The sequence below is a fragment of the Ciconia boyciana genome, chromosome 2 (genome assembly GCF_034638445.1).
Source record: "Ciconia boyciana chromosome 2, ASM3463844v1, whole genome shotgun sequence".
In the NCBI taxonomy this organism is placed as follows: Eukaryota; Metazoa; Chordata; class Aves; order Ciconiiformes; family Ciconiidae; genus Ciconia; species Ciconia boyciana.
Genome location: NC_132935.1, coordinates 116,055,611 through 116,083,482, shown reverse-complemented (window position 1 = coordinate 116,083,482; position 27,872 = coordinate 116,055,611). Strand labels below are relative to the sequence as shown.

The window sequence follows — 27,872 nt, the reverse complement described above, 5'->3', positions numbered from 1 at the left end:
TGCAGTGGATATAATTCAGTGCACTAACACACGTATATACATAGTGCTTTGTTAACATAATGAACGAATCATTGTTAATTACAATGGGTGTTGAAAAATATGATTTCTTTTCTTACAGGACTGTGGGGTTGGAGTAGTCATCATTAGAGCTCTGGTTCTTTGCTGTGGTGGCAGCCAGCCATCCTGGATAAAAGGGCAATGTTATCATCACATGTTATGTTTTGTTAGTCTGACTTGTCCAAAGCCACATTCCCACTGGTTGGTTGGCGTCTTTCAAGGCTGTGAACTGACGTCCCGTGGTGCGTGGCTGGGACCTCATCACTGAAAAATACATAAAAACTTTGTCTTATACTGTTGAATACAGAGACAACAGCAAAGCTTAATAGACTGAAGAGGCAATAGCTGTGGAGAAGGGTTAGAAATTGTAAAAGAAATGGGGGGAAAAAAAAGAAAAATAAATATTTAGTGGGTTACAGTCTAATGGATGCTGTTTATGCTTTCTACTTGGTGCTGTCTTCTATGTTAGGAAACATTAAATGCAGTAGACAGTTAAATATTTTTTAATAGAAGTGGAAGTAGAGTCAGGAGACATTTGAGGTCCTGCAGAGATAGTATCCCAGTGTTCCTGATCTCCAACATAAGAGATGAAACACTTCATTAATTCTCTCCTTGTTGGTTTTTTGTTTTGTTTTGGGTTGGTGGTTTGTTTTTTCTGGCTCTGATTTTGTTAGCCCCACAGTGCTAGCCAGACCCTCCCTATTAGAGCCTGAAGTTTGCTGCCTGCAGCTGATGGCATTTTCAAGATGAAGGCTGAACATGACTGTAAGATTGTTGCATCTGTACAGTTTTTTAAGAACCAGCAGGAGTCTTGTCTCTTACATTTTAATTCTGCTATATTTAAAGGGGATGTGTAATGATGAGATTCCTGGAGTTACGCACCACTGAACTAATTACAAGGTACTTCATTCAGATTCTGGCCAGCTGGAGTATCCAGGTGGACTTCATGATACAATTATATTCTCCTTATAGAACTCCAAGATTGTAGTACAAAAGAGAGTACTACCAAAAATCCCACGGTATAAATTTTTTGTGCCTTCATGTAGAGACTTTTCTACCCTGGTAGGCCAGCAATGTGTCAGTCATGAGCTGTGGGTTTGGGGTTTCTTCATTCAGCTTTCAAAGGTATGTTCACCTAATAAAGTGGTTGTGTGAAGAGCCACATCTTAAAGCTCTGCTTTGTAACTCTTTGGGTCCTCTGAGAACTGTATTTTAAATATGTGGTGTGAGTATGTTGCAGGCAAACATGCTGTAAGCCACTGCTGTATGTCCCTAGGTGTTTTATAACTCTTCGGTACTCTTGACTTGGTGTCCCTATTTACAAAGTACTTGAGGAAACAGGGAATGTTATGGCTTGTTAGGACACCAGATGTGGAGTGAGAAGTTCCTGTAAAATTCTGGGGGGGTTTTTGGTTTCTTTTAATAATGTTATGTTTCACTGCTTCTTTGTTGTATGGTCGCTTTATCATCCTAAGTGTATAATCTGTGGGGCAATGCTTAGATCTGGTGAAATGCAGATTTAGGAATGAGGATATCTTTGGGGGAGGGGAGGGAAGGGAGTAACTGAGGAAGCTGCAGCTGAGAGTGGAGGGGAAGAGGACGTGAACAACCAGGTTTCCCAAGTCTTGTGTGCTCTGCAGAACCCCTACTGCTATATTTATACCAAAGTGTTTCTGCTGACGTGTTAAAACTGCCACCTTAATGGCTGTGAACTGAGGCAATAACAGCTCTCTCCCATCAGCAAGCTGGACTTGTTGAAGGGTTTTGCCTGTCGGCTCTGGGGTGTGAATGTTTCCTGCCTTGGGTTGTGTTGCTGCACTGACAGAACTGTGTGGTGTTGACCTGGCCTTGGCTGGGTTTTATAGTCTCTGCTACTGCAGTGTTGGGGTGTCCCCGTTCTTCAGGTATTCACTGCCTCTGGTGCTCCCCTGAGTTAGGGAAATCCTCTTCTCTGTCTTTTACAGATGCCTGATGCCTAATTAACGAGTCTGGTCTCACTAATACCCCATTGTAGTCAATGGAGAGAGTTGATTCCCAAAGTGGTTCAGAGCAGGTTGGGGGGATTGAAGCCCAGAGCTATCCAGTACCTCCCCCTTAAGACCTTGCCTCTTACATCATGAGGAATCAGTGGCAAAGTAGTGAGTCAAGGACCCAGGCGTCCTGGCATCTGGTGTGTTTGCCACTGGACAGTCCTGCTTCTGTTTCTGTAGCCCCTGGTGTATGACAATAACAAATGAAGCCTCTACTGATTGTGAAAAGAGGTGGTTTTCTGTTTTTTTAATAGCCATAAAAATTACTTTTGCACTAAAACATTTGTTAGTAGAATGGTAGCATTAATTATAGACAGAATGGTGCATTTACTGGTTTGAGATTCTAGTTTTTTTGACAGATGCACAGATCAGCAAGAGAACTTTTTTTTAATGCTGAGTGTTTTCCACTAACAGGTGTGCTGCATCTGCTGTTTTTCTGTGATAGGCTTAATGACAGCAAGGGTTAAGGTTTTTCTTGTTACTTCTGTGATTAAAAGGTGTCAGCCAGGGAGGGTGATATCCCAATCGTTGTCCAAAAAAAACACCCCACCAAAACCCAGAAGAAGAAAAAGCTGTGAATCTCTGCTAGTCATTTGAAAAGGAAAGATATTGATTCTTGGCCTAAAAGAAACCTATCTACAATTCCCTGGTATAGCATAATCAAAGTATATCTGAATGGCACGTATAGCGCAGGTGTCTACCCAGAGTTAGGCTTCTGTCCTCTTTAGAGTTCACACATGCATGTACACACACACACTTACTACTTGATTGGGAAGTGCTTTAAACCCAGGTTAGTGTACTGGTGGCTTGAACTGGACCTAGGGCTGGTCAGCACTGGTGTACTGAATGTTCTTAGCTTTCTTTTGCTCATCCCACAATTTCCCTGGAACAAAACAGTGGCCTGGACTCACCCAGCCTAAACTCTTGCATGCCTGTGCCTGGTGCTTCCTGGTGACTCGTTACCTCTATGCGGAACCCAAGGTGTAGGCATGAAAGGATAAAAATGGTGAGGAAATCGAAGTGGGAAATCTCAGTCTGTGTTCTGCAAGTTACTTTAGAAGTGCTACAAAATATTGAACAAGTAGCAAGGGCAAGTACTCAAGAAGACTAAGTTAGGGATCTGTGTGCATCTTGGCACACAAAATCTGGAGATATGACGTGAGACATATGCAGGTGAGCACAGAAGTGGTGACTAGGTATTACTGCATGGTGGATGTCATTAGGGCTACACTTAGCCAGCATCTCAGATACCTGTACTAACCAGTCAATGCAGATAAAGCTTTACCAAGTGTGTAAATTCACGTCAGCTCTAGTGCTGCCTATGCTTGGCATCAACGGCAGGATTCTCCCCATGTGTGCAGATCAATAAGTTGTAAGGCCATAATGCCGCATTATCGTTTCCCACTGGATTCCAGATATCAATTTAATACCTACCCTAGGAAAATACTTTTATACTAACTGATGTGTTCAGTGCAGGTGGCTGTGATATGTTAGCTGAAGGGGTTATCTCCTGTAGGGAGCATAAGATTTACTTTGGTCTGTGTTATTTCATGCATTAAAGCTACAGCTTGATCTTCTTAGAGCTTTAAATGAGCATCTCAGCATGTGTAAAAGCACACTTCATTTTTACTAGTGTAAGGGAGGACATAGAGGCAAACCCCCAAAACTAAAATGCACTAGCACAAAATACTCATTTTGATAAAGGAAAAAAGGAAATATTTTTGGACTATCTGATTGTAAGGAATTCTTTGAAGTACATTGACTAATAAGGTGAATTTGACTTTTCAGAACTGTAAATGCAGCAAAGATATTATGTAAATTTCCATAAACCTTATTTTATGAAGATTAAAATAACAAAAACATCAAGTCCATTCTCTTTGACATCATGCAAATATTTACAGCTAGGCAAAAAAAAAAGGTGTCTTTGAATAGCCTGCAGAGAATGGAAATAGGCTTTTACCACATGTTTCATGGTTCAAAAAGAAAAAAATACAATAGCTCACTTTTGTTTGTCTTCTAGTACTGATACATTCCTATACATGCAGTAAACAGCTGTGTCCTTGTCACTGGATTCTGGACATGGCTGTGAGCTGGCTGGGAAGGGGCCGTGGGAGCTGGTTGCTTGCCTGCCTGTCACTCCCAGAGCAGATAAGGGTTTTGTTGGTGCGGAGGCCTGGCAGTGTGCAGGCAAGGCGGCAGGAGTGTGGCCGCTGCCTGCCTGACCTGCTGCCTGCCAGAGCCTTCCCGCAGCCCACACTGACCAGACCCTGCCAGAGGGATTGCGCAGCAGGAGTTGTGGCAGCCCTCGCCTGCTTTCAGCGACATCCCACTTACAGCTGTGAACAGGGTGCTGGTGACAATTTATCTGCTTGGTAGGGAAGAGGAAAGAACTTTTCTCTGGAGACTTATGCGTAGGGGGAGTGCAGCCCAAGGGATGATTAGGAGCAGCAGCTTATTAGGATTGCATTGGTATTTATTTTACATTTATTCATTTGTAAAGCTCACTCTAGTGCTATCAATTACTCTGGTACTATCAAATTACTAATTGCAAACTTTCTGTCCCAGAAGAGTTCCACTTTTTTTCATCCTATTGCTGATAATGGAGTTGTACTTAGTCACTTCCGTGTTGTAGCAATAGTACCACAGGAGAACAAAGGTGAAAGGCTGCCTGTATTAATAATTTTTATTATTGAAGATCCATTTTGTTTTTCTTTAACTGTCCCTTACAGGTTCTAGTTGACTTGTTGCTTGGGGTTTTTTTGTTTTGTCTAAGTTTTTAATTTCAAATAATGTCATATAATAATGCAAAGGTGGTATAGAATAGGAAAAGGGGGAGGGAGATGTGTAAGATTGAGAAAGGACATAAAAGCTGATGGTGTAGAGGACTTAGAAGTACCAAAATAATGATTTGGAAAGTAATTTTATACAACCTTCCCAGTGTTTATATTATTGCCAGGCTGGGTTGTTAAAGTGTCTTTTTGTCATAGCTTCCAATGGGAAGCTATAGTTCCCATGAGAAATAATGGGGAGGAGAGGCAGTTACTCTCTTTGTTCTCCATTGTATTCAATCTGTTAGCTGATATCAATTAACTTCTTTTAAAAGGAATTGATACCCCAGATACAAATTTTGTCAAAACAGGGAAATACAGGAGTGGGACCCACAGTAGCATCCTGAGGAGGGAAGGAGAGCCAGTGGGAGAGCTGTACTCTCCGCTTGGCAGCAGGTCCACCGCAGACTGGCATATGTATGCTGGACGGCAAACTGGCATTGTCCTGCTCCAGACAAACCTGGCTCCTCCCTCTTCCCTCCATCCCTCCTGAAAAATGGGGGTTTATTTTTTTGGGAAGGATAGAGGGAAGAGAGCAGTTGGAAGCAGGGATTGCTTTCACAGGATTGCAGAAGCTACAAAACCCCTCTGGGAGGTGGACAGTAGGTCAAAGCAGCCGCACATAAATGACAACAGTAATCCAGACTGAAGAACTGATCAGGCTAAAAAATTGTGGGGAAGAAAACACTCTTTTTCTGTCTTGTGTGATCTGCCTGACCTGCTTCACAGCCTGGCTATGGCTATGCAAACAGCTGAGCCAGCTCAACAGAGAAAAGCTGCTGTGGAGAAAGGACATATTGGCTGCTGCAGAAGGGAGCAGTTTCACACTTCTTGCCTTGTCTCCCATGTGCCAGTGTTTGCTAGTCATTTAGGCATGTAACAAGTCAGATGAGGCAATCCAGATGAAAGCTACTTCTTTCCTTTTTACTGGGCCAATTTTTGGTTTGATTAAGTTCCCTGATGTGGTTCATCTGGGTGTTCATGTGAAAATAGTAATGGCAGTGAAAGAGGAAGGTGGGAAACCAAGGACTGAGAGGGTATGGCAAGGGGGGACAGGATCCTTTCAGCAGATGCTTTCATTCATGTTTGATTAAATGATCTTGTGTTACATTTTTCTCTGTTTATAAACTGGCTTAGTTGACTTGGCTGTTGAAATAACGAATCCTTCCCTGAATCTGACCTGATGAGGGATTCCTGTCTCCGGTTTTCTGTCTATGCAATGATGCAGTTCAGAAAACAAATCCAAGAGAAAAATAATTCTCCCTCCCCATCATGTACCCTGCTACTGAGTTAATTTTTAGCCTAATCCGTTTTCCATAAACACTAAAGGGAGACTACTTGTTTTGGCAACAGTGTTGGTTTATGGGTTGTTGTATGGTGGGTTTTTTGGTTTTTGTTTGTTTTGTTTGCTTTTTAAGAATTCAGTGAACTGTGATTATTGGAAGTAGAGAGGAGGCTCCTATGCTCTTTGTGATTTGGGGGAACTTTCACAAAGCAACAGATACGTGTGACGTGGTGTGGTCACCCAGTATTGGAGAAAAAAGGCTCAGTAGTCACCCAAAAGTGAAATTTGGTCTGTTTCTTTTTGTCATGCAACTTCATCTATGTTTTGGGTTATAAAGGTGCATTTTCTTTTAGCCAGCAATCTTGTAAAAACACTTGCGTGTGCACCCTGTGCTTATAACAATGTTCAGAGCGTTGCAACATCACCAGACTAGACTGTTCCTTCTATTTTGGGACTCAAAGCAGCAGAGCTGTTTTCAGTCAGTCCAAATGCTCGTGCTTGCAGATGTAGAGAATAAAGCAGAACCGACACATCTGGGATCTTAACACCTTCCAGATGGTGTTTTATCAGAGGGGAACCTGCATATGTGTACTTGAGAGGATTATTGTCATCATATGACCATATCTGAAAGGGACAAAAGAAGGTTTAAAAACATTAAATGTGTCATCTTGCTTCAGATGTCATTCCTGGAAAATACTCATGTCGATATCTAAATCTTCTGTTTCTGTTGGGTAATGAGATGCAGTGTACACAAAAGACCCTTTGATTTCTCAGTTGAGAAGCTGAGTTGATGCCGTATGGGTTAAATGTTGACAAAAAGGACTGATAATGTCATCATGCGTAAGTGTAGAATTGCTGTCTTTGTAGATTATCAGACCAAAACAGCAGAAAACTTTTGGGTCCTATCAAATTTGATATTAAACAAAAAATGAAATACTACTAACTCATTTTGTTCTTTACAGTTAGTGGTTTTGGAATAATATTTTAAGAGCTCAGGGCTGTTCCAATTTGGTGACTTTTTTTTTTTTCTTCTTTTTTCCTTAACCAGAAAAAGCCACTGTCCTCAATAATAAAAGAAGTCTGTGATGGGTAAGTTCTGCCATATAGTATGTACTAGATAATATACTTTTTGAGTTATTAAACCAACCAGGAGATAATTTTTTTCTGAGGAAAATCTAGATATCCTGTATGACTAGTCATTAGTTTCTTAAATCTTGTAGTTTGTTTTATCGTCAGATTTTGCATTTGCAGTGTATTTTGGATCAATTACTTGCAAGATGAGGTTCCTAACAAAGCATCTCCGTCATGTGAGTGGCTCTCATTTAGACTATTTGTTGCCTTTCTGCACAGAGATGCATTTAGCCACTCACTTTACACTTGTGGTCCCTGCAGTTCATGGGTTAAAGAACTAAAGCACTGACTGTGGCTTTGAATTTTAAGTACTGGGTCTAGTGGCTACTGTAAGCTGCTCCAGTTGATGTGACTACTCACATGAAACTGAAATGTTAATCACAAGTCCTGCGATATGAACTAATAATTGGGTAAGAGAAATATCTTGCTTTAGTTTAAATAAGTTAATATTTGGGGGAAAAAATGCTGTTTTAAGCAAGTGCTACCACACAGGAGAAAATAGTTTATATTCATCAAATTGCCGCTGAGTTAAAAAGGTGGTATCTTATGTGTAATGTAATATACCAACTTAATACTATATGCATTGGCTATTGTATAAGCTAGCACAAAATCCTAGTACTGTAAATTCTTTTTTTGACTGTTTTGGTGATTTTGTGATCTTGCTTACTGCAAGCAAAAATTATGCTTGCTATTTTCTATAGATCTGGAATGAATGTCAGATCATTACCAACTTTTGGAGCACTGCAGTGTCACTGCAGTGACAAAGTAATTTCTCTTCTCTTCTGCCCCCTGCACACCCCCTTGCCCCCGCCCCCCATCTTTGCCTTGGAAGGAAGGTATTTGTTATGTAATTTCTTTCTTGACCATGGTCAAGTTTTGGACTTTGCTTCAGTTATGCAAAGGGAAGATCTCATTTATGGGATGTATTTGTACTGAAGTTTTCCCTTCATAAGCACGCTTTTATCTTAAACTTTGGAATTCATCATTGAAGGCTATGGATAAGTATGAGAAATACATGGGAATGACAAGCACTTGTTTGATCATAGTAAAATAATGTAAAGGGTACTTTTTGAGTTTTTAAGATTCATTTTGTGATTAATTTATTTTCATATTTCTAAGGTGGTCTCTTGCAAATCATGATCAATTTGCACTGCAGCATGCTGATAGTTCTAACTTCTACATCACAGAGAAGGTAGGTAAATCATTCAACACAATTCTTGCATAGCCCATCAAAACATTTGCCACGGTAATTTATTTTAAATTAAATATATAAAAATATAAAGTATTTTCTATAATGTGATGCCAACCAGAGGGTAGGTACCGGGAGACCTGGTGTAATGATTTTGCACTGATTTCTTCTGTTCAGAAAGGCAAATAAAAGTTTGAATGTGCCAGGGCCTTCCCATCTGTTGAGTTTTTGATCAGACTTCAGCAGTGAGCCCTTCAGCTTTGGTATTTGTGCACGTTTAGTATTCTACTGACAAGTGGTGTACAGGAAATTGAAATATGTAAAACATGAAGGGCTCTTTGAAGTCTGAGGAGACCTTCCATGCATGTCACTTCCCTCTTTGGCTGATCAAGTAGAAATAAGTTTCAGTGTCTGTGTAATACTTGCTACTCCTTCCCGCCTGCTGTCTTGTCCTTTTCCAGTTCTGTATGTTATGTTGGCTTATTTTTTTGGTCCCCAGATAGCGTGGCAATATGCGATTCATGAAGTGATGCAATGATTTCAGCACAGAGTAACAAAATGGCTGTAGCTGTAATAAAAATGGAATGTCTAGTCTAAATAAATGGGACACGCTCATCCGAATGAGACCAAGTAGTATATTCATTCCTAGCATTACTGATAGAATTACTGAAATTACTGAAATTATGGAGGGAAAAAAAAAAGTTTGGAAGAGTGTACGCATTAGTGCTGCAGAGATACAATTTCCAAGCAATGGGAAAAGAACACTATTCAAAACCTGCTGAACTCCACATGCAGATTCCCTAATCTCAGTGGATTTTGAGCTAAATAGACCTGAGTTTAGCTGCATAGACGTAGATGCCTTTTGCTTACCTTATTATCAGTTTAGTTTGGCTTACTCTTAAGCGGAAGGGTCTTTTGGTTTTGTTTTGCATTTTACAGTTGTTTAGGAGCTGCTAAATACAGCTGAGACATGAGCTAACTTTTCTCTTGCTGTAATTCTTACCCCCACCCAAGAAATAAAGGGAACTTAGGCTCGGTTAAGCATTTAGAAAGACTAAATTTAGCAAGACAGCTAGAGCAGTTGCTCATAAGATAGTGCTGCTTTTTTTTTTTTTAAGCAGACCAGTTTCAGTTTTTCATTTAACTGTTTGTTATCCCAGACAACCTTCTCAATGTGTCACAGTTTGTTTTGGCATCTCCCCTTTTTTGCTTGTGTTTTTTCTCCTTTCTTTTCAAGTTTCAATTGACAGACACTTAAAAGGCCACCACTTTTCCTTGTGGCCTTTTACAATGTTGATGTAATTATTGGCTGCTGTGTTTTGTTTCTAGCCAAATTAAATAGTGAGACTGTTTTGCTAATTGCCCTGAATTGTGACATAACATTTTCCAATAAGCCAGGCACAATTGAATTTGCCTGTTAGCATTTAAACTCTGATCGTACAGTGAATATTCCAAGAGGCCAGGATTGAGCAAGTACTCAGGCTTGTTGAAGGAATTTGTCCTGATACAATTGGAGGAATCTTCCAGGCTTTGCCTCCACCTTTGGTGGGGTAGGATCCTGCAGCTTTGGAGAAGAGAAATGTTTTCTGTTTTGCATAAAGGGAAGTCTGATGGCTTTTGGCTGCCTTTAACTTGCAATAAGGTTGGAAAATGATGGTCTTCTAGAACATTTTGGATTGTACTGCAGAGAGGACTTTGAGATTGTTTGTTCCCCACTGAAAATATGCAGAGTGTCTGACTGAGTCACATAAATAAGAGAGAAGAGCTCTAAATGCCACCAGTATTACTCAGATGTCTGTGACTTTTATTAGATATTGTTCGCTGTTTATCACCGCTTACTGGATAGCGGCTATAAAGAGAGGCCATCACCCCTTCTACATACTTTCTATCATTTGTGTGCAGTAGGATATTGTTGCTTTCTGAATTAAAACATGAAAGACACCAGGCATGAGGGCAAACACATGCACTTCAGTGAAGCTACACCACTAATTGTTAAAGCCCCCATTGCTTTAATCTGCCTCTTACTAGGACATGAGCAGAGCTCTTTTGTGACAGTGACACCTTCTAATAAGTAAATATTTTTTACTGCTCTCGAAAATGAATTATATGTCTGTACATATGCAGAAAACATTATGTGTAGGTCACATTTCTGCAGAGCCTGGGTGAATGCTGATTTATGGCCTTCCTGGTAGAGATGCCTTTTTGAAATATCACCATGTTTAAAGTTACCAGAAAGAAAAGCAATTAATGAGTTCTTGTACAAAGTAACAAGAAACTTTGAAGTGAAAATGTTACAAATGTGGGACTGTCAACACATGGCTTACAATTATATTTTTGTTTTTGGGTGACAAACAGCGCATCTGTGTTTTGGTTGTCATATGCAGAACTCTTTATCTTTTGTAGCTGACCTGTGTTTCCTGATTATATCATACATAAATAAAAACAACGCCCAAGCAGTTCTGTCTCTTACTGTTTTTTTTTTTTTTATGGCTGTATTATTTGGAAAAATGCCTCTACAGGAGTAGCAATAAGTCCTTCAGACAGTATAAGGGCGGTCTTTTAACAAATCTTGAGTCAGCCAGGGTTCCTACTAGAGACAGGGCTTATGACAGCAGATGCAGTTTGTACTGCTGCCTCTGGGGTTCTGGTTTGGCTGTATCTGTGCCCCTGAAAGTGCAGTGCAAATTATTAATAACGTACTTAAGTAATTTTTTTTTAAAAATGGGATAAATAAAATAAGAGGTTATATGAACAAGATAACCAAGTGCCTAAGCTCAAACCTAGCTGGTGTTTTGATCACAATGTATTTGATTTTTAATTACATTAATAGGTGTGTCTTTTTGTAAAGGCCTCAATTATCATGGAGGGCCATTTCTTTCGTAGGTGAAACATGTAAAAGCCTGACTTCTGAATTAGGGTCTCATTGTGCTAGATACTATAGAATAGAAAATAAGTCACCTTTGCTTCAGTCTGTCCAGGTTGAACCTGAATAGATGCTTATGTACATCACGCGTAATAACTCAGGAACACTATAGCCTAGATGAGTTCAGGTTTAGAACAGAAAATGCTAGATCAAGAGTAGAAAATGGCAGTATAATTTTGTGTGCTATGCGTGTTCCTGGGCTGAAAACTACAGCTTGGATATCTGTCCGCTGTGTTCCTCTGCTGGCAGTATTAGGAATCCAGGGACAGACATCTGAGTGGCTCCTGCAGCACGTTGGTGGGTATGCCTGGTCCCTTATTGCTGCTCACTCCTTGGCCTCGCAGACAAGGTCTGGCTCCTCTAGATCTGTTTGTGCGCCTGCACTGTCCACTGTGGGCTCTGGGTCTGGGAGGGATCATTATTAGCTCAAACTCGCTCTGTAAAAACAAAAAGATGGTGAAGGAGCTGGATCATTGCAGCTGTTCAGCTTACAGCGCATCCTCAAAAATGGTGGTTTTGTCACATCTGAGGGTGTGATAAACCACAATGTTTATCAACAAGGGAGCCTTGCAGGAGCGTGGGGCTTGGAAAAAACAGTGCTCAAGCTGGGTTCACTGCTAGAGGCAGAATGTGGTGGCTCTTAACCCTGCACCAGAGCAACTATCAGGATTAGAAGGCTAGCTCACTCTTGCTGAGGGGCTTTGTGAGCCAGCTCCCAGCTATGTTCAGCACACAGTGATGATACTGGTGCCGTTTTGTATGTTATCTTTTAAATGTAAAGACATCTCATTCATCTGTTTATTAACTGCAGCCCATTTTTCTTCAGTCACAATTCTGTTGTGTTCAGTTTTTTACATCTGATGCCTCTGAAGACTCCCTGTGGTTTTTTTCCTTCTTTCCTGACTCCCACATTTCACTTTCATTCTTACGTGCTTATTGCGTGAAGTGGAGGAGAGCAGACAGAGTTCCCTCCATTAATTTCGAGAGACTTTTAGTGCTGTTTTGCAAAGGGAGCTGCCCCCGCCTTACTTCCGTTGTCATTACTCAGCTCTTTGCTGTGTTTGCAGATGGGACATCCTTCTACCCCCCGCCTTACCCGAGCTGGGAACCTGGGTAGAGTCTCTGGTGTTTGTTCTTTCTCAAAGGTGCTTTTGCTTGTGACCTATTTTTTGCTGAATGCAACCTGTAATTGTATATTCATGTGAAATTCCACCATGCCATTACAGGCTCCCTGCGTGGGAGTGTATGCAAATGACAGGACAAGAAATGAGCCACTTGTAGTGTTGGGGTGTTTTGGAGTTTTTTTCTTTCACGTTTTTAGTATTCATCTGTTTTCCCTGATTAATTGAACTTGAGTGAATTGGAAGTAAACATTCTCAATAATGAAGGCTTCTAATTCACTGAAGGACCTGGTACTTCGTAAGCAGCTGAGAATGAGAAGTAGCATGAAGGCTGGGAACTGGAGAAATGTATTGCATGATCTGTTCCTCTCATTTGCCATTTTGCATTACTCTCGATAATACATTTGTTAGTAACGCTACATAAGTGGCAGATTCCAATCCAGATTTGACCTGGACCAATCTATGCCTGACTTTCCCTTTTCTCTGCCACCGATAGGACATTTGGTATTTCCCTCGTATTCATGAATTTCTTACTATTTTGGGGCATCTGCACAGCCCTGCAGAAATTCCTAACAATAAGGGCAGTGCTTATTAGTCCTAGTTTTTTTTGACTAATTTTGTAGGACTTCAGCTTTATGCTAAATTTTCCAAAGAAAATAATTCTGTCTTGTCAACCTGTTATACTTTCTGATCCCACTATGAACAGCTGAATTCTTCTGCTTGCCTCCTTTTTTAAATCTTTGGTATGACAATATCTTCTATTTAGTTTCTTAGTTCCACATCAAGGCTGATGAGATGGATCAAGTGTTTTTTTAAAAAGCTGTATAGATATTTATTTTCTTGAATTTAGTTTGTAATTTTGCCTTGCAAGTAATTGCTAGAGTGGAAAGGCTCTAAAGAGGTTTGCCTTTCTGTTGCAGCACTTGAAGATAGGTATGGTATACCACAGGCACAGTGCAACTGTCTGGGTTCAGCTGATAGAAAACAGTTCTGTTTAAGATCTGGCTGGCAGAAAAATGCTCTTTACATCATCTTCATACTTAAAGAACAGCCTATTTAGGTGGGTAGTTTTACAAGGTGTGGTGAACAGACATCACAGCTCACTGCTGAAAGGGGACAGTTTTGATTTCTTCTCCCCTTCCCCATGAGATCCTGCCACTTCATTTCTGCTGGCTACAGTTTTTTTTTTTCTTTTTTTTTTTTACAATTTTTGGAGGTGGTGACAAGGAGGGGTTATTTTGTGCCACTTTAATTCATTAAATTTGCTTAATAAAAAGTCTGCCTGATCTGAAGTAAGGGTGGGGCAGGACCCTTGAATCATGTCCAGGAATAGGCTGCAGAGAAGGAAGAAGTTACAGGAAGGGTAGGAAGAGGAAGGAAACTTTGCTCTTTTTAACAGCTGTGAGCTGTTACATCCCTCAGTTGCTTGTGGAACTGGCTTAGGCTGATGTGGAATGAACTTGCTGGCAAAGTCTGACTGTAGTCACAACTGGAGAAGGGATGGTTTACCTACAGTCTCTCTGTGCCTGAGAGGTAGGGCTCAGGCAAGGTAGTATGGGTAGGATGTACCTGTTAGAGAAGCACAAGCACCTGCAGGCTTCCCCTGAAACAAGTCTCAGTGTGGTTCCAAATATGGTGCTTGCAAAATGAGCTGGCCCTCTTTCCTGCTTAGGCTATGGTGCTTATTCCTGTCTTTTCCCTTACAAACTGGGCAAAACCCAAAATGATAAAATTTTCAGCTGGTTTAGTTCCCTTGTTGACTCATCACGTAGTTATGTAACTGTTTATGCTACATAAAAACGGTAGTAGTAATGAGCGAGACTGAAAAGCAAGACTCTGCTTTATGGTAGCAAGCTGTGCTTTGATTTGGCAAAAGTGACTGTAAACCACGGTCTTGGCTTGGGTCTTCAGCTATTTCTCTTAGTAGCAGCATCTGCTTAAGGAGCTACTGCTCCTGTACTGACCCCTCAGTGGTGCTGTGGGTGAATGTGTTGGGTGAACTGCATCAAAGAACTGACTTAATTTGACAATCCGTATTGGGGTGGGTTTTTTGTGTCCGTGCCAGTTCCCTGTTCTGATTTCCCCACGTGATCTCACCAACAACAGTATAAGCCCAGCTAAGTCTGTCATTTCCTGATGTTTATTTTGCAGGGTGCAAGCTCTTATGTTTCAACTTAATAGAGGACGATGGGGCTGCTTGTTATCTTCCCACCCCTTCTGTGTTACTGGTACAACTGTCTGTGTGGTTGCTTGAATTGGGGAACTGATCCAGGTTAAAAATAACTTATGTGGAACTTCTTTTAATGTGTCAGAAGGATGTCTGCCCACAGTGTAATACCCCTGCTGCTCTGCAGAGCATGTGATACCTGATAATGTTGTCCTTGTAGATCACTTCACCTGAAGATGAGTAAATCATGCAAAGTATGGACTTTTTCTTAGGATGTGGTTTCAGTGGCATTCAAGCTGGTATAACTGTGGGTTGCTGGAGAAAAAAGTAGTTGAGCTGTCCTTTTCCCCTGTCTTGCTTCATTCCCTTCACTTGTCTAGCGTCCTAGTGACTGTACTGCTGGAAGGTGAGTTGGTTCAAGTCATGGATCTGACAGAAGAAAACTCTGGATTATTATTTTTTTTTTTCCTCCTTTTTGTGAATGAAGGGGAGAGGAAGAGGTAACTTTTTAAAGGTTAGGTTGTTGACTGTGCTGCTGCATGTTGGTAGATCTGATGTAAGGAAAGTGTTGGGAGCCCACACGCTAGAAGGATGTGTACAGAATTGTGCCTCCAATGGGGTGTAGAGTTGCACTGGATTGGGTACACCCTGAAACTGCACCACTGGTGTAACTTGGTTTCTTTACTAGCTTCTGTAATCCTTGGATGAGGGTAGATAAACAGCATGCAGAAAACTTCCTCTTTTTAGAAACATCAGCCAAACTACCAACACTTAATTTTTTTAAGGAAAATGCTATCATCAAATTCTAATGTGAGAAACTAGAGGACATTCTCCCTGTTTCCAGCAGCTTCCCAGAAAAGGAATTTTATCACAAGATTAATTGTCTCAGTATTTCTTCTAAAACAGTACAGTCCTGTCATGCCAAGTAGTACAATGTTGATAATTCTCCATGTCTCTTAACTCTCATCTTACTGAAGTTTTTGGTGACTAAAAATGAACTTAAGAAATTTCATACCAAGTCAGCATTCACATTTGTGATACTTCAGGTGTTGGAGGCTACATTTACACTTAGTTCATTTAGTATCCGTATAAGGGCCATGAAGTTCTTTCATCTCTTCTTGAACCTGCTGATACTGCCTGCTTTCACAACCTCTTGTGACAGCAAGCTCAAGAAGTTCACTGCCTGCTGAATGAAGAGATACATTCTTCATCTGCTTTAAACTGATCCCTTACTGCTTTCATCAAATTACCTCCTAGTTCTCATACTGCAGGATTTGGTAACAACAGTTCTGCATTCAGCTTGTCCACTCCTTTCCCTCCTCAGGCCTTTGTCCCTCCAAACTGAGGAGACCTTGCCTTGTGAGGCAGCTGCTCAATCCCATTGAGCATTTCACTTGCCTTTTTCTGCATTTTCCCTGACGCTACTGTGTCCTTCTTAAGATGTGAAGATCAGAACTGGACACAGTGCCCTGCATATGGGTGCATGAAGTTCCTGTGTTGCGGCAAAATGATGCCCTGTGTCTAGTTCACAGTACCGCTTCTGGTGACGCCCAGTCTTTGCTGCCTGCTGGAGCACATTGAATCAGTGCTTTAAGGGAGATCTGCCAACAAGGACTTTGCTTCTCTTTCCTGAGTTGTTGACTTAGAAATGAACTGTATTATGTATCATTTTGTCCTTATTTAGTACTTGCCCAAACTCATCCTTGTGAAAATGGTATGGAGTCAGTAACTTAAAGTGTATTTCATAGCTCTAGTTTTTTTGTTGTTGTGTCAATTTGGAGGAAGGTGTAATAAAATAATAGTGGTATGGAAATAGGGAAGAATCTATTACTTAATGATATAAGCACGTGAAGAATTTTAGATTTCTTGGCTGTTATTCTTTAGCCCAGTTAGAGGAGTCTGAAGGAAGCTGTTTGGTCAAGGTTAAAGAATAGCGCTGAGCGAGCTATAACCATGGGAACCAATGCTTCTAGGTCTTCCTCAAATATGTTAGGAAAACATTCCATTCCAACCAGTTACAGTGAGCTGAATCTTGAGGCATTTTTCTGTGTATAACAGATTATTAAAATGATAAGACAAATACATGGCAAAATAAACTTTAATTTTGCTTGGTAAGTTTTCCAAAGTGCGTCTCCAGTAAACCTCTGCATAAATGGCTTGACTGTTTTGATAGGATTTTTTGAAACCGAATTCATATACCTTCATCCCTCTCCATGTTTCGGTGCTCTGTTATTGCTTGAGGCCTGCTTTTTAGATGCAAGTCTATGCAAGTCTTCTGCATGTGTTTTGGGCAAAGTAGCCTATGGTACAGTAAAGGCAGAGCTTTGAAAAGGAACAGAATCTGGTGGCAGGTAATGTAGGTTCATGTTGCTCCAGCTGGTAGAGTTGGAAGTCAGAGGGCCTTAAGATGTGACCACAAGGCAAACTGTCCAGGTATCGTCTACTTCCTGCTGTGTTTTGTTGTTTATGTGTTTTCATGATAGTACTTGTCTGTCTGATTGAAAACTTGGCTTGGAAAGTGTTGTGCAGCAGTATGATGCTTGCAAATACTACCTGCTCAATTAGAATAAAGTAATCTAGTGAGTGTAGACTCTTGCTATATATAATGTTGCAAATGGGGCTTATTTGTATCCGTAATACAACTGCTGTCTTAGTCCTAGGTAACATTTATAACAAATATATTTTCTTGTTACGGAGTTTTTTTAGGGGCATTTTGGATAGTGCTTTTTCACTACTTCCCTCTCTGCCCAGGAATAAGCTTCCCTAATACATGAACCATGTCTACGAACCTGATGTACGCTTGAGAAACAGATCAGAAATGTCTTGGAAGAGGTTTTTGGTGGTGGTGTGCCCTGTCCTGAATAACAGTGGTGCTTATGAGTACGATTGCCAAAGCTGGGCTGCTGTGTTGGAATGACGTTCTGTTATCCTGGAAAAGAAATCCACAGGATGCTGTCCCTAATACTAAGCAGATTAACTGTGTGTAAATGTTGCAATTGAAATTAACTGGCATGCCGACTACTGCATCCTACAGTTAATGTAGGAAATCCTCTTGGCTTAATTGTACGCTTACACACTGTTCCTTGGTAGGCGCTTAAGTCATTATTTAGAATGGATAAACAAAATTGGATTTTTGATTGGGGAACAGCTAACCTTTTTCAAGTTTTGGCTAGCCTACTGTGTTAGAGATGGTGCTTTGAATACGTTCAGAGAGAAGGCATGGGCAGTTTTCCTTAAGCCTTTGCCTAAATCAGGAGTTGAAGATGAGCTCTCTATCTCTTGTGATAGCAGTGATTGAATTTACAGTCTGGGGCAGACTTATGCACTTTGCACTGAGCCAGGCGTGATGAGAGAAAGGTCTTTGTGCTTCATGTGCTGTGGGCTCTGACAGGCATTGCAACTTTGAGTCTGAAAGCTTTGGTGTTTCAGACCTGGCTTGATAAATAAGCAGAAAGACCCCAAACAAAACTTCCAGTGATGCTTTTATGTACTCTGTGTTTTTTCCTCTGCTATTTTATATATAACCTGTTGACATACGGTCACTCTGGAGAATAGTACTTCTCTTGTTTATCCATATGTGGTATCTGAACTTCGACCAGGTTATCGGCTTCCCTTTTCCCACTTGTTTTTTAAATTCCTCTGACTATAGAGAAATAGTGTATTTTTAACAAGGTATTTTACACTTGCTACATTGGTTGTAGATTCAATCTATGCAATCTATAAGTGTCATTATGTAATTAGAAGTTTATTTTTTAACCTGCATGAATGACACGGTAGAGAGTATATCAGGTTAAGCCCAACTTTTTATGGGTTAGGGTTTCAGCTTGTGACAAAACTACTGTAACTGAACAAACTGTGGAGCATGGTTTCAGCCTTAAGCAGCTGCAAAGTAATGTAATTCGGGCTGTGGTTGTCAGCTTGCTGCTCCCAAAAAGGGAAGGTATAATTCCTCCTCATGCTTCCCCTGTTCTCTTTTCCCCCACCCCTTCCCTGCTCCCAAAGATGTGGTTCCACCATCTTTCCTGGGTTAGCACTGGTGCTCAACCCTTGCACAGCTTGTTTCTGTTTATTAACCTGACAAAACTCTCCTCTCTTTTGTGCTAGGGCTGCTTTCTGCCAGGTTAGTGAGATCGTGCAATTGACCCTTCAAACAGGTCTGTCCAGTGTCAGAGCTGGTGTGAGGTAGAAGAGGGAGCACACAGGCAGGAGGGTGATGAGGGAGGCACCCTGCCTTGCAGTAGTACTCTGCTGCTGAGCAAACTCCTTGGACCTTCTCAGACCGTAGTGTAGCCTTCTCATACAAAGCCCGGTACTTCATGTTTGCAATGGACTAAGAGTGTTTGCAGAGATGCTTATTGTGGCCCAGATGAAATGACTTAACTTGTTAAACCATGACCTAATTTGTACATCTGATTTGGTAGTTCGTGTTAATTAGAGCAGGAAACATGAGAAACTTTGAGCTTAAAGTTATGCTGCTGAAAAAAATAAGCCTGTGTGGGTGCTCTTACTTATGTTTAAGAACAGTCTATTTACTTAACTCCAGTATTTTCATAAGGATATCAGTGAACTTTCTCTTCTGAATGTGATGGGTACAGTTTAAGTTGTTTAAGTGTCATCTGATTCCCTAAGTGTTTTTAATATTGTTGCATGCTGGGATTTGCTACATTCCAAGTAAAGCTGATGGAACCCTGTGTGCATGCATGTACTTTGGCCTGATGCAGCTGAGGTCCAGTGCCTTAGCCTAAGCTGTTGATGGAGGTAGGTTTAGCCTATGCTGACTGTCTGTCCTAAAGTAATTACTTTTATTCAGTTCCACAAATCCAGGAGGTAGTAACAGTTTAAGCCACCACAACTGTTTGCAAAGTGAGTTTGTTTCAACAATGATTTAGATTAAACCACACAAATGCACTATTGCCACTTCATACAGATTCCTTAGACATGATGAGACATAGCTGGGTCTGGTGCTGTTTTACTACGAGAGGAGAAAATCTGGCACTTCGTTAATGCTGTGGGAAGTCACCCTGTACTTAGCAGCTCACCCTGTTTTGCCCCTTTCTTAAGTATAGCCTGGCTGGCCTCCCTAGGGCTGTTCTGGCAGGAGGAGACTGCTAAGGGCTGAGATGAGTTATATGCATATGTAAGCAAAGATGCTGTAAAAAAGCTTCTCCCTTGTACCCCCTGTGTTGTCTGGCACTTCAATTATTTCAGTTAGAGTGAAGAAGTGTTTGTGGGTGGAGGATGATCTTGCGTATAGTTAGAACCAATCCCACAGAGGACTTGGGTACCAAGAAAGAGACAACGTACTAGAGTTTTATTTTGGGACTACTTGACCTGGTTTCAGGCAAGATTTATCCTGTTTTTAGCATTTTGGATTTGAGATGTATCAGAATGGGAGCAAGAAGGATGAAATTAATTTGGGAAAAATTGCCTGGGAAGAAATGCACCTTCATTTTTTTAGCTAAACACCAGTCTGCAGAAAGCCTGCAATATGGTCTTTAGAACAAAACTAGCTCTTATCTCTCAAACTGTTAGGGATTCCTCTGATTCCTTTGATGAATTAGGGTAATGGCTGATGAACAAGCGATTGAACCACGAACGAAGTTGTGGCTGTGCATTGTGCTGTGCACAGTCAGTACCTGTTAGTATATTCATTGTGCTAGGTACTGTATTCTCTTAACCTCTGGTGAACAGGAGGTAGCTTGTTGAAAGAGGGGCAGGCTCCGTTATGCTTACCACAGGGGAAGACCATGCACATGGCCATTGACCACAAAGTTGTGAGGATACTGTAAGTGTACACTGTAGCTTACGCCGTGGCAGCTTTTTCATCTACCCATAGCTTTAGTTTAATTGAACACATTATGTGAGCTTAACCAAAAGAAAATGTTTAATGCCACCTCTTTCTGCCAGCTGGGTAAAGAGAATGACTTACAGCATGTTTGAACTTTACTTACCACTAACAGCGATGCTTTTTTTACTTTGAGGGAGAATGCAAAGTCGTGGTAGCAGAGCTCAATGGGTTGGTTCCAGTGGTTTAAGTCAGCATGTTCTTGTTATAGAAAATGGAGAGCCAGTGGGATAAATTTTAAATCCTGCAGATGTTTAATGACAGGTTTCAGCAAACTTACGAACTCTTCAACTATGTAGCACAATACCAGAGCCAGACACCATGGACAGTATATTTCAAAGAAATATTTAGAAGTTGCCAGTGGAAGCTAAACTTTGAAAAACATGAAGTCATTCTTGAAAGGGTTCGGATTTGTTAAATATTATGTGAACAGCCACCTATTTCTTGAAGCTAATGTTAGTATGCCTCGGTGGGGAAAATACTGTATAAATGTTAGCTCATATACAAAAGAGGGAAGCTTTTGCATGCAGACAGGGGAAAGTACTGTTGCTGGTTTAGTGTGGCATTCTGCTCAAGGCATGCTTCATCTTTTTATGTGAGTCTTAAATAAAACTTTTTGGTTTTTTCTCTTTCAGAATCGTAATGAAATAAAAAATGGAGCGATTCTTCGATTAACAACATCTCCAGTGAGTTACTGTTCTGTTCTTCTCTCCCTTCAAAGTGCAGATTTGATTAGTAAATCATTGTGAACTGATGTATATATTTTTAAGCTTTAGCCACACTGTATACCACAATCCCCCTGCAAAGGAGGATGATTGTGTGGTCACAAGATGACTGTATGTGTTGTTCTCTTTTTTTTTTTTTTTGAGTTATGGGGGCAGGGGTGGTATCTCTGAGTGACATTTGGTGATAGGGTTGGCACAACTGGGGTTTTTTTTGTGTCTTGCTTCTCTCCCACTGGGAACAGCTTTCACATCCAAGATACCTCTGCTTCCCTGCTGGCATTGCAGCCTTACTCAAGTGCTCCTTTTCTGCCCCAGAGCTCAGAGCCAAGAGGAAAGACTGCGAGTTGAATCTTGGAGAGCTCTGCTGGGCAGCTCAGGTCAGAGCTGTCCTGCTCTCTGGGTTTCTATTGAGTGAGCAACGATTGTAATGTTGAGATTTTACTGGTTTTGTTTTGTGTTTTTTTTTTTCATAACCACCTCCTTGCCAGCTCCTCAAAAAGCACAGCAGAGTTGCTGGTTGCCTTGTAGTGGCCTGTTTTCCTGCTGAGTTGGGCATTACTGTTGCCACATGCTGAAAGCCACTGTTAGTCCCAGAAGATGTATGTCTAAGGCAGCAGCAATCTCATTTCCTTGCTGACAAATGTAGTGTGCCATTAAAATGGTTTACCTCTTCATGGTGGTGTTATAGCTTCTGCAGGTTCAAAGTATTCTTAGGGCCAAACTCTGCCACCCTGTATTGCAGCTCTTTTGAACAGGCAAGACAGAGCTGTGGTGGTTTAACTTTCAGCTTCTGTTGAACCTGTTAAGAATGGGGTCAGTTACTGCCGTAAAATGTGAAAACTTCTATCTAGAAGCCACGCAGAAATTATAGATACATTTTTGGATGGATCACTTTTCAGCTAGTAGGGCCTAGGCTCAAAGTAAAGAAACAGAGAAGTGTATGTGGTTACTAACTTCACAGGTTCTCTAGGCATTATGTGCGTTTCAACTCCTCCCCAGCCTGCTTAACCTGATGATGGTTTATACTGGACTCAGGAGGTGACTGAATTTGTACGCATGTTTGTGTATAAGTGGAAATTGAAAAAGCCAATATGGAAACATATATGTGCCTCAAGTTTTTTAATAAGTGACTGCAATATTAATCTACAGGAGTGTAGCTTCTTGACAGAAAGCACTTCTAAGCAGCAGCCAGCTGGGCAAAGACAAGAGATTTCCACTATCCTTCATCATCTTTTTCAGTGGTCGTTATATACAGAGCTTTACAGTCATAAGAATAAACAACAGTTTAAGACCATGGCTCTGTCAGAGTCTATGTGACGCCAGAGTCTCTTACCATATGTCACCAGAATAGCCTTGTACATGGGGAAACCACTTGCTAGTGGAGTAAACCCCATTTGGTGGAACTTCCTCAGAAACAGACAGCCCCAGCACCAGCTTCTCCTAAACTTTGGGATTTCTTAAGAACAAATATCCACTCCACTGAAAAAGGGCTATCTACTGCCCAGACTTGGTATCTCATGAAATCAAAACAACATCTGTGGTTCATCAAGAACCGATGTGGTCCAAACACACTGCATCATTCTTGTGTGTAACCACAGCATGGAGTGGCAGCATGAGCTGACTCATGGCATCCTTCGCTGTCTCAAAATCCACAACCAGTTGCACCATGCAGAACTGAAGAGAGGCTGTGCTGTGACTGATCTGTGGAAATGGCTGTCTGTCTGTCTTGATGATCACTTGTGCAATTGGAAATGTGGCCTACAAACACAAAAGACAAATTTTGGATTTATAACACTTTCTGCTAATACCTGTGGGCCAGAAGGTGAGACTTTGCATAAGACTCTCGTCTGCTTGTTCTGTTTCTTTGGTGATTTGCCTTAAGGTCAGTCAGCCAAGAGAGGGGTCCTTAGGATACTGAGGTATTACCTGTTACCTATCAAGTTATGGACCACTCTAGCACTGGCCTGCAGTTATGAGTGACTCAGCCATCCTGTTATAAGGTAGAAGGCCAGTCTACTTTCTAGTCTTCAGTAATGGTATTTATCCCTGAACCAGTGCTTATTTTCAAATTTTCTGACATTTTAAAAAAGTTTTTGTTAACTTTTTCCCAGAATCAGAGAGGTAGCTTGGAAGGAGGTTTCAAAGGCCTGGATTGTTTTTTGTTAGATTAGAGAGTACTTGTATTCTTTAAATAGACATAAAATGAAATTCTGCATGTTCCCACCCTACAGTAGTATATTTGCTTGTAAGGTACTGTTGAAGTGGTCATCATAGAGGTACCTAAAATAGACAGATTAAAGGCTTCCAAGTGTGGTTTTTAGACTGGTGACCCACACAACACTTGTCGTTTACCCTGAAAAACTAACAGGCCATCTGTTTCCAATTTCCCTCTGAAATTCTATATGAGAGCAATGGTAGTTGGAGGAGATAATGTGAAGAACAGGCTGCATGATATACTCCTGGAAAATAGGGAAGATGCTTTCCTAGCTGCTAGAGCTGGGTGGGAAATGTTTTTCTCATCCTGTGAAAATATTAAGGTTCTGAAACTTTTTCCCCCCCTTTTTTTCTCTGTCCTACATCAGTCTGAAACTATCTCCCCCTTCCCCCAGAAAATCATACCAAAAATACCCTTTGAAGAAGTGGAGGAATTAGAAAAGGAGGAGAGGAAGATTGAGAGAAAGTGAGAGGAGCCACGTACAGATTATCTAGTGTCTGGGATGTGTCCATGTAGTTCCAGAGAGGCCTGAGCTGCCTATTTCCTGGCTATTGTGGGAAAAAAAACCTGTCCTGAACTTCACAAGCCTTTTGAGGAAACTTTTTTTCCTCGAAGAGGTGAGAGGAATCATTTTGACCAGTTCTGAAGGCTGCATGAACTTAAAATGCTTTTCTAGTTCTTAATTTTCATGCAACTTATTACCATGACAGCCAGTAGTCTGGCTATGCCTATTCACAGTTGCATGTCATGAGTCATTGAAAATTGGGTGAGAAGGATGAGATACGATCATTCTGAGTTTTGTTGTCTTTAGCCTCAAATTGTGTATTGCTCACGTACCCAGAGCAGGTACTATTAAAGATTAAAAGGAAGGAGGGAAAAAAGGTAGTTTTATCTAGAAGTAGTAAACCAGCATTTTTGGGTTGGCTTTTTTAAAATCAGGATTTGAAATCTAACTCCCCAAATCTAGATGTTAAATGCTTTCTCTTTTTTGATCTCAAATTTAGATTATTTTCTATGTGTATATAGGGACCTTTTTCTGAAAATCATTGTTAATATTGGAAGGGCAAAACTGCAGTTATGGTGTGCTGCTAAATCCATTATAAATGCTTGCCTTCAGAGATTTACAACGTGTCTATTTTAAACTTCTTTTGAGTTAAAACTTTGCAAACGCCAGTCGTTAGGCCTGGTGGGAATTTAGACTGCCTCTTTGTTTCCGTAGGTCTGTTTGCTAAGTTTGTGCGATTCTCTGAAAGGCTGTTTTTTCTAAACAATGCTATTTTTTTCCCTCTATAAACCACTCACCACACAGACACTCTGTTTCCTAGGTAACTTGGGTACAGATTGAATTTCTCTCATATTATCTTTGTTCCTATATCATCTTTCTTATTTATTTTTAACCTCTCCTATCATCTTTCTTAACAATTCTTTGTGCTATTCTGTGGTTTTGCAGTTTTCCGTGACCTGTTTTCCCCCTTTGTCCATTTGCATTTCTGAAGGGACTCATCAAAAGTTTCTTATGCAATGCTTCTTTGTATTTGAACATATGTGACAGTTGAAATGCCAGATTGCTATTGTCTGTTTTCTGATACCCATATTCCAGTGGATGGTGGGTAGGTGTATAAATAAATGAGCTGTAATTGGTCCCGGGTGTGAGACTGTTCCAAAAGGACAGTTGTGTCCTGCAATGCAGCAAGCAGAGTCCAACCTTTTAGTGTGTGCAATTGCAGGATACCTTCGATCAGATCCTGCAAATCCTCATTCAAATGACTAATCATTTTGAAAGGGTGCTAAAATACTGGGAAAATTAAACTGAAGGAACTGGCCTTTTTTTTTTTTTAATTTTAATTTAATGGTTTTCAAACAGAACTGATTATTTGAGCACTCACTGTTTATTTGAATGTAGCTCCTTGGGCACTTAAAAAACATGGCTTTCTCATGAACTATATACCTTAAACGTTGAGTCAGTGGGTAGCCTTTTCTAATGTGGTATTTATGGTGCCTGATCATTTGCTTTTGTCGCATGTTTTTCTGTGATCCCCTAGTTGGAGATTGGTTGACTTCTCAAACCTGTAAGTTGTTTGTAGGCAGCTATATTAGCATTTCTAGCATGAGCAATCATGTAAATAGGGGTGTTCATTAATAGTCATCGTAGTGTTTTCCCTGAATGCTTTTACAGATGTGAGCAATGTGGTTTTTTTGTGATCTGTACAGACAAGGAAGTGTAGGGTTTTTTAACCTAGTTCTACTTGATGCATCTGAATCCTCTATCTTTGAGTAAAACTTTGGGGATCTGGTCTAAAACCTTTGATCTTCAATTGTTTTAATGTGTGCTCAACTGACTTAATGTTCTTGAAGTTCAGTAAATGCATAAATATTTGCAGGTCTAGCCTATGATTGTGATTAAATTTATCATGTAATGGTGAATTAGTTATTATTGAACCCTATACCAGGAGCACTGACCATGGAAGTCAATGAGTCACTTTTATATTTGTCTGCTCATAGTACCAGAGGAAGATTTGGGAGGTAGAGTTGGTTTTTGTTTTCTTGTAGATAAAGGTTTAATCTCATGTTTTCAGGTTTCCAAAGACATATTTTGAACAGTAAGCAAAATAATTGTTTCGAATGCAGCAAGAGGAAAAAATGCTTCTCAAACGTTCATAAGTGGCTACTGATTGCATAAACTTATTTTAGGCATATTTACATAATACATATGGCTGTGCATCTGTAATGCTTTTATCATTCATTTAGTATGCGGCTTTAGACATGAGCATTTCCCTGTTCCTCTGTTTCCGCCTCCTTAATTGTGTATAGTGATAACGTAGGACTGCTCTGTGTATTACATTTGTACAGGGCTTTAGGTGTAGAAGTTGTGTTTCAGTATTAATGTAAAAATGTTAACTATTAATGTATTTACTAATTAAAATGTAATCTCATTGCTTACCTGGCATCAGACGCTAGTCAGCTGTGCTGGGTCTGTTGAATCCGGTTGGTGTATAATGATGATTATGTAACATATCCACTCCTCCATTGCTTCCTGATGTATATGCAGTTGTAGGTGAAGTGGCGGTAACAAGCCAGGAGAAGGCAGCAGTTTAACCCACCACAATGTTTCAATACAGAGTGATTTAAATCAAACCACAGAAATGCACCTGTTTGGTTAGTACAAAACTGTATTTGGTAGTTACTGGTGGTCTCTATGCCCTTTTTCTAGCAGAAAGTTGCATAATATGACTAACTTATCTACAGGGAAAACCAAAATACTCGTATTTTATTTTATGTGCTTTTTGTAAAGGATAAAGAAGAAAACTGATTGCATAATGGCAAAACAGCAATTTAAATCAATGGTCCAAGTTTCTTCCATAGCACGTTAATGTTTGATAGTGGTTGCACTTGGAATCTGTGTCCTCCCTCCTGCCCTGACTCCCTGTATTTTGTATTCTGTACAGAAACCCTGTGTACATCTGGGTAATAAGTTGCTTTCAAAGTTTGCACAAAGTATTTGGTGGCAAAGAAATTATAATTTGATCAGTAGAATCCCTTGTTAGGATGATCTTGGGATTCCTAACCTCCAAATGGCTATTTGAGTCTCTAAGCAAGTCACATCTTGGATTTAGGTCATTAGTTTTCTTCTTAAGCTGACAATCTCATCAAGCGGCTCCTTTTAAGCACTGCTGCTCCCTAAGGGCAACCTTTCTGGCTGTCCTTGGAGCAAGTCATTTAAGACTAGACATGCAGCTTATGCCTCTTGACAGCCTTTTGAAATGCTGGGGCTTCAACAGCACAGGCTTTACAAGCTTCCTGTCTTCCTTCCTTTCTAAACAGGAGAGCAGTTAATGCTGTCTTTCTTTTACTTGAACAGCCGTGTTTCTGTTAATTCCCTCATAGCAGTTCTCAGTTGGGCAGATGTTATATATTTATTTATTCTTACCTGAATGATATTTCAATAAGAGCAGAGACATGGCAGCTAGCTCTACTGTTGCTTTAATGAGCTGTGCTGTCTGTCCATCCACTGATGGATTGTAAATCATTAAAATAGCTCCCTGGTAAGCACTCAGAGCATATTTCATCTGGGTTTCATTTTTTTAATGCAGTCATAAGTGAGCTGTACATTCCATAAGCATGTATGAGTGCTATGGCAACAAGAACTAGGAGGCTTGTGAGAATTGCATGGTATTCACTGAAGCAATATTTTCACCCATCAGGCACTTGTGATGACAGCAGCCAACATTACTTTTGGCCATGTTTCCAGTGAGACACGTACCAGCACTCTTGCTGAGACAAATATTTGTTTACCCCTTTAAATCAAGATCTGCTCTGCCATTATCGGTTCTTTTCTCTTCCAATAGTAGGAGCAAG

General features: G+C 40.5%; 1 protein-coding gene across 6 annotated transcripts in view; it reads left to right on the top strand.

Annotated features, from left to right (window-relative positions):
* Window positions 1-27,872, top strand: part of ELMO1 (engulfment and cell motility 1) — a 311,109-nt gene that overhangs the window by 54,931 nt on the left and 228,306 nt on the right. For all 6 annotated transcript variants that reach the window (XM_072853673.1, XM_072853671.1, XM_072853672.1 and 3 more), the window contains 3 exons: window positions 7,249-7,289; window positions 8,451-8,523; window positions 21,212-21,262. In XM_072853673.1, the coding sequence (XP_072709774.1) occupies window positions 7,249-7,289; window positions 8,451-8,523; window positions 21,212-21,262 (165 nt within the window). The remainder of the gene's footprint in view (window positions 1-7,248; window positions 7,290-8,450; window positions 8,524-21,211; window positions 21,263-27,872) is intronic.